Raw genomic sequence first — 16,746 nt, forward strand, 5'->3', positions numbered from 1 at the left:
GATATTAGTATATTTACAGTATATTAGTAATTAAACACTTTAAAATTCATTTATTAAATATTGAGAGATATAAATAAACAAAGAATGTGTTAATTAGAAGAAAAGAAACCTACTATTGGCAGATATGCTCCTCCCCTATAGTGAAGCTCCTCCCCCTTCACTTCAGCTATAAATACTGGAATATTCCCATCAGTCCACAAGTGAAGACGAGCTTCAGACCATCAGGAGGAAGTGAAATCTGCAAAGACAGAGTTTATTGAAGGACAGAGAGAACATGAGTGATCCAGAACCCTGCAGAATTGAACTGGAAGACACTGAAGAACAAACAGGTTGGTGTTTATTGATGATTCTTTATTTATTTTAGTTCATACAAAAAAACCTGAATGCTTAATGTGTTTTAAAACTTGATAATGGTTATGAGAAAAATGTTTAAAAATACAATTGAAAGTCTGTCAGTGTTTTCAGTCTGATTTTACTTCACATTTTGCTCAGATTTTTTATGACTTGCTAAATATTTATTTTTGCATTTTGTTATTCTCCTCAGACCTAAAAGAGAATGAGAAGAGCACTGGCGATAAACTTTTTGGAGACGAGAAGTACTTCACTTGCAGTCAGTGCGGAAAGAGTTTGCGGAGCAAAAACAGTCTTAAGATTCACATGAGGATTCACACTGGAGAGAGACCATTCACCTGTACTCAGTGTGGGAAGAGTTTCACAGTATCATCACACCTTAATCAACACATGATGATTCACACTGGAGAGAGACCATGGACATGTACTCAGTGTGGGAAGAGTTTCAGAGAATCATCACACCTTATTCGACACATGATGATTCACACTGGAGAGAAAACACACAAATGTGATCAATGCGGCAAAACATTTTATAGGGCTCCATATCTGAAGGTCCATCTTAGAGTTCACACAAAGGAGAAACCTTATATCTGTTCTGAGTGTGGAAAGAGTTTTACACAGAAGACAAATTTAAGGAAACATCAGAAGATCCACACTGGTGTGAAAGAGTATATGTGCTTTGAATGTGAGAAGACTTTTATTACAGCCGGAGAATTGAAACTGCACCAGAGGATTCACACTGGAGAGAAACCTTACAAGTGTTTACACTGCGACAAGAGATTCAGTCAGTCAGTAAGCCTGAAAACACATGAGCGTATTCACACTGGAGAGAAACCTTACAAGTGTTCACACTGCGACAAGAGATTCAGTCAGTCAGTAAGCCTGAAAACACATGAGCGTATTCACACTGGAGAGAAACCTTACAAGTGTTCACACTGCGACAAGACATTCAGTCAGTCAGGAAGCCTGAAAAAACATGAAAAGATTCACACTGGAGAGAAACCGTACACATGTGATCAGTGTCTGAAGAGTTTCTCACAGTCAGTGAATCTTAAGAGACACATGAAAATCCACGCTGGAGAAAAGCAGCATCTGTTTCTCATCTGGAACGAGTGTTTAATGTCAATATCAGAAAATACAGGTGTGAGTAGGGTTGGGTATTGAAACCCTACTTATGTAACTGATATACATTGGACCGAATTAGCATTTAAATTTTAGTGCCTCTGGTGCCGGACAAGGATTTAAGAAGCATCAAGGGGTACATCAAAGGCACGCATAGATGAGCGTTGTGTCACACCATACCTAAACATCTAATCCCATACAACTCTGAGGGATATGGACACTGTCGGCGATGTTAGGAGTTTGTTCTTGTTGTTTAGAGAATGCATGCACATGGGCAATGTGTGCAGTATAGCACATCTAGTGAGCGACTCTCTTCAAATTCATCAACACGCATGATCGAATTCATCAAATTTGCTTAAACCAAACATTCTGAAGTATTTTACAAGCAAGGATTCTGACACACCAACGTGATGAAGATGCTTTATAAACGTTTCGTGTAAGGGGGGGAAACATGCCAAACTTAATGAAACATTTGAGGGCGCATGATCAACTAAGGAGTCACAATGGAATCGATCAAGGCAGAGGGGTGTCCTGACAGCTTGTGACATCACTGAGTGCATTTACATGGACACCAATACTCTGAGTTTAATATGATTAAGACAGTACTCTGATTAAGAGTCTATCATGTTTAAGAGTCTATAATGTACAGTACATTTTGGTACAGGCCACCTTTATTAGGCTGCGTTTCCACTGCTAAAAGGGTACCAATGCTACTCTTTTGGTGGACATGGTGTACGACAGAAAGTTTCAGCTTACGTCATTCGCACTTAAGGAAATGTCATGCTTCATACACATAAATAGCCTGGTGGCCACCGATAATAAAATGAATATATTAACAAAGCAACTCATGTGAACACTTTAATAATATTGTCTTATTCAGATTAAGGAAAGTAATTAGATTACTGATGTCCGTGTAAACGTAGTCACAAGCTCACACCCTAGAAAAAAAGGTCTTCCCTGATTTTGTTGTCAAAAGTGTGGACTGAGTGTGGAAAGTCTGTCCATTTGTTTTGTGTATTTTGTCTCATCAATAAATTTTCTTACTCTGAGATTCAAGATTCTCTCCTGTTTCACATTTCCTTTGTAGGGTATATTTTTCAACCATTTCAGCTGGGGGACAGATATTACATGGGACTATTTTTTTTTTATTTGCTCCACTCCATTCTTCAGTCTCATATTTACTTTATTCATATAATTTTCAGTTCTTGTCCTCAAATTGTTCTTCTATTTGGTCTCACAGAAAATGGTCACCCAATGTTTATCTTCTGAATTATATTTCATAATTTGTCTTGGGATTACTGTAAATCCCAAAACCTGAACACAAGAAAAATACTTTCTACCCTGCTGAAAAATCCAGCTTAAACCAGCCTAGGCTGGTTGGCTGGTTTTAGCTGGTTGACCAGCCTGGTTTTAGAGGGGTTTTGGCCATTTCCAGGCTGGTTTCCAGCTATTTCCAGCCTGGTCTTAGCTGGTCAGGCTGGAAAATGACCAGCTAAATCCAGCTAAAACCAGCTTGACCAGCCTGGTTTATGCTGGACATAGCTGGTTTAGGCTGGGCTCCCAGCCTGACTAGGCTGGTCAAGCTGGTTTTAGCCGGTCGTTTCCCAGCCTGACCAGCTAAGACCAGGCTGGAAATGCCTGGAAACCAGCCTGGAAGTGGCCAAAACCCCTCTAAAACCAGCCAACCACCCTAGGCTGGTTTAAGATGGATTTTTCAGTAGGGTTAAAAATTCTACATTGATATGTTTTTGTTTCTCACACCATTTTATTTTTCCTACTGGTGAAAGCTCGGTGAGTGTGATGTAGAATGTAAACTGAAACTTCTGAAATATGGCCTGAAACTCAACCGTCTTTCATTTTTATTGTATAAAGTGAGCTGATCTGCTGTTTATCCTTAGTGGCTTGTTTAATGAGTGTTTCAAGAGTTCACACTTAGCTGATGATTAATTATAAGCTTGTTTGGCGTGCTGTCCCGGGAGAGAGCCCTGAGCTCATAAGATCCTCGAGCCCGGGGCTCCCTCCCGTTGCAAGGCGAGAGGGGAGTTTGAGCTCAGGTAGATCTCGAGAACTCCCCCGCTGTAATAACCAATGAACAGTGATTGCTCTTGAGAGATAACTATTTACTAGGAGCATGTCTATAGTGCCGGTTTGGATTAGTCAATTAACTTATGTTGCATGATTTTTGGACGGTGGGAGGAAACCGGGGAACCCAGGGGAAACCCACGTGAGCACAGGGAGAAAATGCAAACTCCACACAGAAATGTCTGCTGGTTTGGTAAAGCCTACAACCAGAGACATTCTTGCTGTGAGGCAACAGTGCTAAGCACTGGGCCACCGTGTCACCCATCTAGGAAGAAGGAGGAGTAGGGGTGGATGGGGAGATTCTTCAAAACGAAGATAGCGGTGGTACATAACCCAGGGTATTTGTAATAGCTTAGGAGTCGTCTGATTGGTGCATTGAGAATTGGATAATGCGGAACCAGCCGCTAGCAATCATAAGCACATGATCCTCTCGAAATTTGTTTATAACTAAACTTCACGAAGTGTGAGGTTCCTCAATATAACCAGAGCTGTTGAAATTCACCTTTTTCATACCAACAGTCCCTGTTTTTACCTCATTTATTATGCTCATGTGTAAATCACATGTGTAAATTCCCCATTAAGCTGATTTTATTGTTGTCAATAAACTCCATCAAAACACATAATCACCTATCGTGTCCAGTGTTGGCTTTAACACATTTTAATTACTAAATAATCTTCATTTTTAAATTAACTGATTGAATAGATTACCCTTTTCCAATTCAAAAGAATAAATCAGAGTTACTTTTTGAAATAAGAAACACTTTGTTTTACCAATGGCAGGAAGCTCTGCTGTGCAGTGTGTAAAGATGATGTTCACTGTATAAAACTAAATGTGAACATGCATTCATTTATTTCACATGCAAACACAGTGAACTGCAAACACTTAAGTATTACACAAACATGATGTAATTAATGTTCAATAACTCAAACATGCTTTGTTGTGAATTCTTCCCCTTTAAATGTAGGACTTACGTAAAGGGCGTAATGACTTACGTAAAAGACGTAGGGCAATGCCTACATTATTGACGTTTTTAGCGTAACTGCGTATTCACTAAGTAAGTCAGCAGCACGTCAGTCAGACCGCGTGCGCTTGCTCGGGGACAGCATTATGTACAAGAGAAAGTAGTTGACAAAGTAAGTTTTTCTCTTATCTGATTGATGACTTTGATTATTATAATGTACATAAGGTTAGTAATTGGTATTGTGGTGATGTTCCTAATGTTTAGCGATCGCTAATTTGATCCTCCTTAACGAGCGGCTTAGATGCACCACTCACGTTTACAGTCGCATTATATTAATGTGTGTAATGGTTCATGTTGATAATAGTCATCTGTGGTCATTATCACTAATGTCTGTGTTAAGGATAATTTTAGTTAATTATATAACTTTTATTTCATTATTTAGTACTATTCATTACACACTGTGTACTGTTGTTTTTGCAGAGATATTTTTTCAGTCTATATCATGCGTCAGTACACTGTACTAGTTGTTTACTATGTCGATTGTGATATGCTGAATCATTGGATATACTTTGTAATTATTTGTTGTTACTCATTTTCAGAAACTACCTCAAATACACTGACAAGCAGGGGCGTAGCAACTGGAGGGGACGGGGGGGGATCCGTCCCCCTCACTTTAAGAGACAGACCATTTAGAAACGGGTGATTAATAATAATATGAACGTATAATCTCATACAGTCGCCCCCCCCCCCCCCCCCCACTTTTAAAATGTCCGCTACACCCCTGCTGACAAGTGTATATGGTTAAATCTTGTTCAATGAATGGTCAAACTGGATATGATGACTCCTACTCTCTGACAAGAGTACTGCAGCGGTTAATAACTATTCACTAGCATTTAGTAGGGCAAAACCCAATATGCTTTGTCGGTTTAATTCCATTTTAATAATAAATTGCATTTTAATAGTCAATGTCTTTGCTGCTGACCTTCTATGATTGATCGATTCAACCAAGCAAATATTAAAGGTATAACATTGTATGGATATAACTTTTGTGTTTCAAAAGTATTGTCTTCCATGTTTGAAACATCCACAAGATATAATAAAAACAGGCTCAGGGGGTTCCTCAGGCTACTTTCTGCAAAACTGCGAAAACGTGTTTTAACATACGCTTACCTGCAGTTTGTAGGTAAAAGTTACGCTACAGGGAATTGTGATGCCTACAAACTTTGTTCCTTTTCACACCACATAAAACCTTGAAAGCATTTATTATTTGTAACCGAACGCATTTGCTTTTCTCAATTTGGACGACTTTTCAGCCATGGTCAGTTCGCTCAGTGGCTCACCTTGTACAGTGTTGTACTTGGGAAGCAGAGCTCCAAGGTTAGAATCCAATGAAGGATCGTCTAGATAACACGTAAAATTGGGGTAAAGCTATGTGGCCACAATGCAACTTTCTCTTTACATTTGCTTTTGAAAACACTATCGGTGATGCTTAGGGATTGTTTAGGTCAGCCGATTAGAGGGTAATGTATAACAACATGTATAACAAGACCAGGTTTTTCATAGACGCATACGAAAAAGACATGTAAATGGCAGATTTCTAAATAAAACACAGCCCTGCAATGTCTTTGGCCTCTAGTAGATTTGTCATCACCAGCTACAAGGAAACGTTACCGGATTAGCGTAGTTTAGGGTTTGAAAAAAAAAAAAAAAATAGCCCTGGGCACATATTTACAACAACCCAGGCTCATTCTGAGAACGCAGTCCCGTGGACGTTTCTGGAGACTGCGAAATACGTAGCCGGGTGTACGTGCGGCTGCATTTCATTTTTTTAAGCGAACGCTGCAGGGCAACTCGAGGGGCTGACCACGACGACGACGACCGGGGTTCGAGTCCGGGGAAGAGCGGTTCCAGAAATCAGGTAAGAAAACAAAAACAAAATCCAAAAAATGAAGCGAACAAGTTCGTCACAGGGTGAAAATGTGGTAAAAATCCGAAAACGTGGTAAAAATCAGACGAGGGCTTTTCTTTTTCTGGACGGCTTTTGTGAATCGTCGTTGGGTTTAGCGACGGAGGAGGGTGGGTCAGCCAATTGGCCGGTTGCACGGTCAATCATTCTGTCATCCAGGCAGACAGGCGGAAGGTCGTTCGACAGCGGCCTCTTGCGGATTCGCGAAAACAAAAACTGCAAAAATACATACCTCCCGGGATGTATTTCGCGGCCTCCAGAAACGTCCCCGGGACTACGTTCTCAGAATGAGCCTGGGTTGATTTACAATGAGCCAACAGTATTATCTTCACTATTCTGTGATAAACCATGATTCTTATAAAACACAATAAGTTATCTACAGTAATGAGAATGTTGTTTTTTGTTTCCATATATTGATTATATTTGGTATTTATCATCTTTTCAATAAAATAGATCAAAACTTGTGATGTATATTAGTATAAGACACTGAAATTCGTTTATAAAAAATGCAGAGGTAGATATAAGCAAACAAAGAATGTGTGAATTTCTACTATTGGCAGATATGCTCCTCCCCTGTAGTGAAGCTCCTCCCCCTCATCAGTTCAGCTATAAATACTGGAATATTCCCTTCAGTCCACAAGTGAAGACGAGCTTCAGACCATCAGGAGGAAGTGAAATCTGCAAAGACAGAGTTTATTGAAGGACAGAGAGAACATGAGTGATCCAGAACCCTGCAGAATTGAACTGGAAGACACTGAAGAACTAACAGGTTGGTGATTATTGCTGATTCTTATTTTAACATTTTAGACCTTGAGGAAAATGTGGAGAGCGAAGAGCAGACACTTGTAAAACCTCTCATTTACTGACTAAAAGTATCTTTTCAATGGAAAGTGGAGAGAATTATTTTATCTGCAGTCAGTGTGGAAAGAGTCTAGACAGTCTTGACAGTTTGACCATTCAGCAACCAGATGTTCCTCTTTCTGGTATCTGTGTATCTTCTCTTGACAGTTGACCTTGACAGTTGACTAGGCAAATGTTTCAGAGCACGTACACACAGCTCATACATCTCAGAGCTCTCTGCACTTTCCATACACCCATACCAGATAACAGAATGCGCTGTTATCAGCGGCCTGCAGCACTTCTCTTTTCTGTGCACATAATATGGCAGTTAACACTTTAAAGCAAAAACCTTCATGTCTATATTTACTACGGGGCATCAATGTAGCAAAAAACTTTCTCATCTGGAACGAGCATTTATTGTCTGAACAAAACAAAACACATGTGTGACAATCTGAGTGTGAAAAGTCTTTGCATTTGTTTTGTGCATTTTCTTTAATCAATAAATTCCTTTACGCTTGAGGTTTATTTTTAGCCCTCCACTGCATAATTTGCTAGATTTGCGTTCACGTGAAGGGGTAGGGATGTCCCAATTCTCTTTAGCTAGAAGGCGTAGGGCTAAGGGTAAGAGGTAGATACCCCTTTGAACAGAAATTTTTCAGGACCACTCATAACCAAGGGGTAAGACAATTTCCCAGAATACACCAGCCACAACGGCAGAATAGCTGCACCCGTAAGGTGGTCTACAAATGAGTATTTTTTTTTGTTGTTGTTGTTAAATATGAATTTTAACAACAAACAAGCAGAGCTGGGTGGAGTATCCAAAATCTATACTCAAGTAAACAACCCAGGCTCATCCTGAGAACGTAGTCCTGGGGACGTTTCTGGAGACTGCGAAATACGTCCCGGGAGGTACGTATTTTTGCAGTTTTTGTTTTCGCGAATCCGCTAGAGGCCGCTGTCGAACGACCTTCCGCCTGTCTGCCGGGATGACAGAATGATTGACCGTGCGACTGGCCGATCGGCTGACCCACCCTCCTCCGTCCCTAAACCCAACCAACGACGATTGACAAAAGCCTCCAGAAAAAGAAAAGCCCTCGTCTGATTTTTACCACGTTTTCGGATTTTGACCACATTCTCACCCTGTGACGAACTTGTTCGCTTCATTTTTTGGATTTTGTTTTTGTTTTCTTACCTGATTTTCAGAACCGCTCTTCCCCGGACTCGAAGCCGGTCGTTGTCGTCGTGGTCAGCCCCTCTCTGTGCCTCGAGTCCGCCAGAGTACACAAAGAGCTAACCGGACAAACTGGTTGCAGCGGGAAAGCCCTCCACACAGAGGCGAGCGGCCGGCTGGAACGGCTTCACACCGCCCCGCAGCGTTCACTTAAAAAAATGAAATGCAGCCGTACGTACCCCCGGCTACGTATTTCGCGGTCTCCAGAAACGTCCACGGGACTACGTTCTCAGAATGAGCCTGGGTTGCAAGTAAAAGTACAAGTACTTGCGGAAATTTTTACTCAAGTAAAAGTAACAATCCTAATAGTTACTTGTAAGAGTAAAAAAAGTACCTGATGAAAAAATTACTTAAGTAAATAGTTACTTTTGATTTATTTATATATATATATATATATATATATATATATATATATATATATATATATATATATATATTAATAAACCTGGAGTTTCAAGCCTTAGACCGGCCCACTTCAGTTCACGACTGACTACATAAAATCACATAATGTTCAATTCAGTACTTAGTGAAGATTTATTTGAACACTTAACACAATGTTTAACAGTTCAGAATCTATTTTCTGTAAGAGTGCTTACAAATATCCAACCCTTGAAATAAAAAAACATATAAATACAAATGTATATTAAGCTAAATGTATAAAATAAGGATTAAAATTAAATGTATTGAACTTTCTATTGACACTATCAGGTCTTTTTCAAGTAAACAGCCGCTTTATAACTTTAAATATTCGTCATAAATATGAGAACATTAAAGAGTAACTAAATCTCCAACACTATTCTTTAAAACATCACAATGTCCTTTTCTGCAGTGTCTGAATATATGTTTGGATATATTTGTTTGGATTTAATAACTTACATGATGCATTTCAGTTTGAATATTTTTGTTTTGAATTGTTTGCATTTGAGAACTTAGAATTTTCATATGTGTTGTTCAGATGGATATTCTGTGCATTTTGCATTGAGGATATGTAGCATGTTACAAAATTGTGTGCGGGCTCTTTAAGAACTGCGTCTGTCAAATCTGAAGGCAGTGTGTTCTTTAGCGGAGTCACAGTTTTCTTAACCGCATCCGTGATGGTCCATTCTCTGCATTTGTGAAATTGAGAAACAGTCATTGTTTATCAGAGGACAATTCGTTCTCCATTTAAAATCAGAGCCATGAACATGTTGTCCTGGGAATACACGATTGAATTACAAGTGGAGAAGTTCTGAAGTGTTGTGAAAAACCACAAGGATGCTGTCAGAGATCAAGCTTTTTATGAACCTTTTGCTCTTTTTCTGCTGGCATTGTCTATTAGCAACGCAGCAGTTGTGAACGCATATTCACAGATATGAAGTTGATTAAGACAGCACTGCGGTGCAGAATGAAGGACACACGTGTGTGTCAATAAAGACCAAGAAGGAAAAGAGTAGAATCAGTATGGGTCTGTAAATAGTTCATTCAATAGGTTGAAAAAGACTCCACAACCATCTGAGGGATTTGGTTCATCAGCTGTCAGTATGAAGGTAAGATGATTTCATTTATGAAAACTGAATGTTTACCATTACCAATATACAGTGATTCTGTTTAAAGAAACTATAATCAACGATGTAAAATATTTATTTTTACATATTAGAGGCATATTTTGAGTTGGGCTTGTTTTGGGCTAGTTTGATTGGCAATTGGGTAACTTTTGTTGTGGAAACCTGGCAACTCTGGTAAAGCCCCTCCCCCTGCTGTGAAGCGCCCCCCCCTTCAGTTCAGCTATAAAGGGAGAACAAAGACCAAAGGAGAAGCCTAATTCACGTCTGCTTCAGACCATCAGGAGGAAGTGAAATCTGTAAAGACAGAGTTTATTGAAGGACAGAGAGAGAGACATGAGTAATCCAGAACCCTGCAGAATTGAACTGGAAGACATTGAAGAGCTAACAGGTTGGTGTTTATTGCAGATTCTTCATTATTCAGGATAAAAAAACAACAAGAATTAAAACATTCAGTTAATTTGATTATGTATACTAGGAATAGCATAAAGTACACTTTATTAAGTGTAAAATATAGGGACTCAATCTAATTTGCCTTTTGTTTCTATGTTTAAAAGGTTTTTTAAACATTTAATATAAGATTAAACTAAATATGATTTATTTAGGTTTTCTTACATTTACTGGAGATTCTAATAAAAATATTTATCTAAAAACATTCATCCTTAATGCATTAAACCACATATTGGTTTTAAGAGATTCATTTAAAAAAAACTGCATTCTAATTTATTTATTTTTTTTACTTCCTGGACATTTATTTTTTGACCTTTTTATTATCAGACCTTAAAAAGGATGAGGAGAGCAAAAGCGAGAAACTTGTAAAAGCTGAGGAAAAGCCTGAAAGTATTGTTTTAATGCAAAAAAAAGTGGAGACAAGAATTGTTTTACCTGCAGTCAGTGTGGAAAGAGTTTGAAATGCAAAAACGGTCTTAAGATTGTGGTGTTTTTCAGTTGAAATAAAACTTTTCCATGCATAAGAAAGCTTTAACAATCAACCTAAAGTGTTAATTACTGTGAAACAGGGTCTTAAGGGTTAACTGCTATATTGTGTGCACAGTATAGAGAAGTGCTGCCTGAGCTGTGCAAAGAGTATGAGCTGTGTGTACGTGCTCTGAAACATCTGCCTTAAAAGGTCAACCGTCAAGAGAAGATGCACAGAAGACAAGAAAGAGGAAGGAGTCAGATATAGTAAGCAACTGTGGTAAAAAAAGGAAGTGTCTCTGACAGAGAGTTCAGAGTTGGACCTCTCCTGCGCAGTATATGTTACTCTTGGTTTCTCTTCTGTTTGAGTTAAAGGGCACATAGTTTACTTCTTTTTTATGATTTAATATTAATATTATGGTTCTGAGTGTGCCAGTTTAGGTTCAGTTTAAAACACAATTCAGATTGTTTTATTATAATGTGTTAAAAAGTGTCATGTTGGGGGCGTGTCCACAGCTCGCTGATTTAGGGGTGTGTTGCTTCACATGTAAATTAGTTTCGGCTTCCCGCCAACGTAACAAGGGGGCGGGGCCATGAGCTCACCCTCTTTGCGTTTGCAACAGAGTCTGACAGGCAGACTGCAAGAACGAGCTGGAGTGAGAGGTTTAGCATTCAGTCGTACATGTACGACTCGGACACAGACCAAGCAGAGAGTACAAAATCATTTGTGTCTTTGTACAGTTTACAGCCAACTGTGTGCTAGTTTCAAGTGCCGAGCTTGTACACAGAAACTAATAACCACGCACACTGAATTAACTTTGACAGAGGCACCGGATGCACCGCTCGAAGCCGCGACACGGCACACCAGACACTTTCTGTGGCGCACCAGATACATGAAGTGTCCGGAATCGTCGCGCCACGCATTTTTGAATTCTAAACAGGTTTCTGCAGCGGTCCGCGGCGCCCAGCCGTCGACTTGTGTACCCTGATAGAAACCGATGTTTAGAATTCTAAAACGCATGCTAGTTAAGATCACAGGGAGCTTCTGGGATCGCGAGAAATGCAAACGGCTGAAGTATAAGGTAGACTCAATGAGAAGTACACATGTTTGCAAACCTACCTAAAGATACAACCAATAATTCCGATTAGAGCGATAATATGGAGAATATTGCTCTTGTGTTGAGCCCAATGAGCCTTGCATCTAAAAGTAGAGCTAGCGTGTTCCTTTAGTGATATCGCTTCGACTCACGCTGAAAATGGCGGACGTGAATTAACAAACTGAGGATATGATGACGCGCCTGTCAATCAATATTGGTGGGCGGGGGGACCGCTCTCCTACGTAAAGTAGCGGTCGATCTGAAAACCGCTTCAATTGGTCCACAGTTTTTATGTTGTTAAATTGAAAAAAAAGCACTGGGTGTGCTTATATCACCCCAATATGACAGTCTATACACCATACATGCACATATGGCTGTCCAAACAGCTTGAAAAGTAGATTTTTTACCATAGGTGCCCTTTAAAAGAAAACTTTGTAACTTTGACAGATTGACTCTGAACCAATTGTTGAACATGCACTGGACCCTTTGAAAGTCCAACAAAATTAAGCAATGTATAATATATAATAATAAGCAATGCATATATATCTGAAAGATGAATATAAATGAATTTCCATTATAATATAGATTTTTTTTGTTTTAGCAGAGCTGCTCCTCCTTCATAAGTGACGCCCCACATCCACCTACTACCCCCTTCATCAGTTCAGCTATAAATACTGGAATATCAGCCTGATCTCACGAGAAAACGTAAGTATTTTACGTTTTGACAGTTTAGTGGCTAATTCGTACGAGTTCAGTCGTACGAAATTGTACGATTGTACGAAAAAGGAGGCGTGGCACCTAACCCCACCCCTAAACCCAACCGTCATTGGCGGATGAGCAAATCGTACTAAATTGTACGAATTAGATCGTACGAATTAGCCACTAAATCAAAAAGTTACGAATTGCCGTGAGATTGTGTTGGGAATATTCCCATCAGTCCACAAGTGAAGACGAGCTTCAGACCATCAGGCGGAAGTGAAATCTGCAAAGACAGAGTTTATTGAAGGACAGAGAGAACATGAGTGATCCAGAACCCTGCAGAATTGAACTGGAAGACACTGAAGAACAAACAGGTTGGTGATTATTGCTGATTTTCCATTTATTTGAGATTTTTTTATTCTAACAAAAACAAATCTGAATGCTTAATGTGTTTCAATAAAATTCAAAGTTTGTCAGTGATTTCAGTCTGTTTTCACATTTTGCTCAGATTTTTATGACTTAATTATTTTTAATTTTCTTATTATTCTTCTCAGACCTTAAAGAGAATGAAGAGAGCAAAGGCGACAAACTTTTTGGAAACAAGAAGTACTTTACCTGCAGTCAGTGCGGAAAGAGTTTGCGAAGCAAAGACCGTCTTAAAATTCACATGAGGATCCACACTGGAGAGGAACCATTTACCTGTACTCAGTGTGGGAAGAGTTTCATACAATTATCACACCTTAATCGACACATGATGATTCACACTGGAGAGAGACCATTTACCTGTACTCAGTGTGGAAAGAGTTTCACAGTATCATCACACCTTAATCGACACATGATGATTCACACTGGAGAGAAAACACACAAATGTGAGCAATGTGGCAAAACATTTTTGAGTGCTTCATATCTGAAGATCCATCTTAGAGTTCATACAAAGGAGAAACCTTATATCTGTTCTGAATGTGGAAAGAGTTTTACACAGAAGGCACATTTAAGAGAACATGAGAAGATCCACTCTGGTGTGAGAGAGTATATGTGCTTTGAGTGTGAGAAGACTTTTATTACAGCTGAACAATTGAAACAGCACCAGAGGACTCACACTGGAGAGAAACCTTACAAGTGTTCACACTGCGACAAGAGATTCAGTCAGTCAGGAAGCCTGAAAACACATCAAATGATTCACACTGGAGAGAAACCATATACATGTTCACACTGCGACAAGAGATTCAGGCAGTCAGGAGAGCTGAAAACACATGAGAGGATTCACACTGGAGAGAAACCATATACATGTTTACACTGCGACAAGAGATTCAGTCGGCCAGGAGACCTGAAAACACATGAGAGGATTCACACTGGAGAGAAACCATATACGTGTTCACACTGCGACAAGAGATTCAGTCAGTTGAGACATCTGAAAACACATGAGGGGATTCACACTGGAGAGAAACCATATACATGTTTACACTGCGACAAGAGATTTAGGCGGTCAGGAGGCCTGAAAACACATGAGAGGATTCACACTGGAGGGAAACCATATACGTGTTCACACTGCGACAAGAGATTCAGTCAGTTGAGACATCTGAAAACACATGAGGGGATTCACACTGGAGAGAAACCATATACATGTTCACACTGCGACAAGAGATTCAGGCAGTCAGGAGACCTGAAAACACATGAGAGGATTCACACTGGAGAGAAACCATATATGTGTTCACACTGCGACAAGAGATTCAGGCAGTCAGGAAGCCTGAAAACACATGAGAGGATTCACACTGGAGAGAAACCGTACAAGTGTTTACAGTGTGAGAAGAGATTCAGTAAGCCAGAAAACCTGAAAACACACAAAAGGATTCACACTGGAGAGAAACCGTACACATGTGATCAGTGTCTGAAGAGTTTCACACAGTTGTGTGATCTTAAGAGACACATGAAAATCCACACTGGAGAAAAGCAGCACATGTGACATCAATGCAGCAAAACAGTTTCTCATCTGGAACGAGTGTTTAATGTCAGAACATGAGAAAATACAAGTGTGAGAAACTGAGTGTGAAAAGTCTGTCCATTTGTTTTGTGTATATCGTTTCATCAATGTTTTTTATCTTATCATGATATGTAAATAATTCATATTGATTTTGATGCAATTCAAGCAGAAGCCACAGGGTGGCACAATAAAAACAGTTCAAGCATCTTGCAAAAACCTAAGAGATGTCTGTCGTGTATACTCCACAAAAACACATCAAAACATGGGGGTTTTCCAGGACCAGAAACTAAGGGTGCTTTCACACCTGCCTTATTTAGTTCGGTTGAATCACACTAGTGTTCATTTTCCCTCTTGGTGCGGTTCGTTTGGGCAGGTGTGAATGTACCCACATGGCAAAATATCTCTGGCCCACACAATCAGCTGTTGCTTGGCCCACATGCCGCAGTGAATTACGGTACATGACTGGACCAAGTCTGTGCTTCCAGACAAGAGCCAAACATGGACCAAATCTGGGCCAAGTCTTAGCCAAGTTAATAACTCATAACTGAGCCTGAACTGGGCCTGATATGTTGGTGTGTCACGACTGCAATGAAATTGATAAACCCATGAATCATTGCACTTTAGGCGTGCTATGGGCGTGCCTTTCCTCGAAGCGACCTGATAGGTAGAATTTTTTTTTTTATTTGAAAATAATACAAATGTGTTTTTTATGGGTCAAGATAGACCAGACTCACATGGCCCATATATCAATTATTAACATCTGGGCCAAATACTAAATTTTACATCTGGCCCAAGTATTGTGTGCTGCCTTAAAGACGGTGACACCTCTGCCAAACCAGGCCCATGTTTGGCCCACATGCTGTATGCCACTGCCGGATGAATGCCTGCTGTGTCAGATTTATGCCAAATCTGGGCCAGAATTCTTTGCTACCTGGGTAGCAATCGAACTCGAGTGCGCACCAAAAGCGAACCAAAAAAGCGTCTCGGTACCAGGGGCGTCCCTAGACACCATTTACGTGCCCCAGTAAAATTCGCCGGTGCCCCAGTAAATGCTTTGAGATATGATTTACTTTATATGCAAGTGTATTTCCTTAGAGTGGTAATCACAGAATAAAGACGTTATTCTCTATGTGCAACCGAACCAACGCTGGTGGAACTGAAAGCATGTAGTTTAATTATAAAGCAAACCGAGCATGTGCGCAGAAATAAATCATACCTGCGTGCCTCACGCACTGCTCCTGCTTGACGCTGCTGAGCTGCTCTGCTCCCAGTCCCGGTTGTGAACAGAGTTAACTTCGGTTATCAGTAGGGCCAGACGGAATCTGAGGATGTTTTTTGCTATTTCTGCTATTTTGCTAAATTTGGTAAAAATCTGCTGAATTATTTTGGAAGTATCATAACTAAAACCTTAATATGTAAAATGAAAATAATATCTTTATTAATGTTTAAAATGCAAATCCAATTCATTCCCTTTATTTTGGTAAACAAAGCAAGTCTCTCATATAATATATCTACTAAAAGACAGAAAATATTACTGTACAAACTGTAGGGGTGGGCGATATGACCTAAAATTAATATCACGGTATTTTTCATCTTTTGAACGGTGACGGTATAATATCATGGTATTACTTTCAATAGCAAAATAATATACATCTCAAGGAAGAACGGACAAAAGAAAGTCTCACTTCTATCACTCTTTAAAAGTTTCGGTTTGGGTCATTGTAAATGCTCAGTCTCGTTATGAGCTGATCTTCATTTCTCTGTGTTGGTGGAATAAAGCAGGCGAGTCAGCCGCACCAATTTATGAGCAGACAGCAGGATTCTCGCGATGACCACCAGCGCAATTCCGCTCTTTGTTATGAGCCGTAGTTTCAGTGTAAACTTAGTAAAGGCGAGTTTCTTTGGCGATGATGTCTACACTGTTAGATTTTATATTAAGCGGACATTTGCGCTGAA

The 16,746-nt window shown here is 39.7% G+C and overlaps 1 protein-coding gene and 1 pseudogene across 2 annotated transcripts; both read left to right on the forward strand.

Moving 5' to 3' along the window:
• Positions 1–15,011, forward strand: LOC130244696 (zinc finger protein 271-like). Of its 2 annotated transcripts, XM_056477217.1 has the most exons (3): positions 1–329; positions 545–1,391; positions 13,707–15,011. In XM_056477217.1, exons 1-3 carry the CDS (start codon positions 275–277, stop codon positions 14,770–14,772), a joined length of 1,968 nt encoding a protein of 655 aa, XP_056333192.1. In that variant the 5' UTR covers positions 1–274; the 3' UTR covers positions 14,773–15,011. The 2 variants fall into 2 exon arrangements, with proteins under 2 accessions (XP_056333192.1, XP_056333191.1); XM_056477216.1 differs by lacking the exons at positions 1–329; positions 545–1,391 and adding an exon at positions 13,099–13,183 and having other exon boundaries at positions 13,364–15,011.
• The window catches only part of LOC130244675 (zinc finger protein 271-like), a 15,230-nt pseudogene continuing 11,576 nt past the window's right edge, over positions 13,093–16,746 (forward strand).

Source organism: Danio aesculapii, chromosome 17 (genome assembly GCF_903798145.1).
Source record: "Danio aesculapii chromosome 17, fDanAes4.1, whole genome shotgun sequence".
In the NCBI taxonomy this organism is placed as follows: domain Eukaryota; kingdom Metazoa; phylum Chordata; class Actinopteri; order Cypriniformes; family Danionidae; genus Danio; species Danio aesculapii.

Bases quoted from the DNA above. Each gene is read 5' to 3' on its own strand.
- LOC130244696 (XM_056477217.1), top strand. From the start codon at position 275: ATGAGTGATCCAGAACCCTGCAGAATTGAACTGGAAGACACTGAAGAA. The intron at 330-544 runs GTTGGTGTTTAT...TATTCTCCTCAG, and splicing joins AGACACTGAAGAACAAACAG to ACCTAAAAGAGAATGAGAAG. The intron at 1,392-13,706 runs GTCAGTGAATCT...AACATTTTTGAG, and splicing joins TGTCTGAAGAGTTTCTCACA to TGCTTCATATCTGAAGATCC.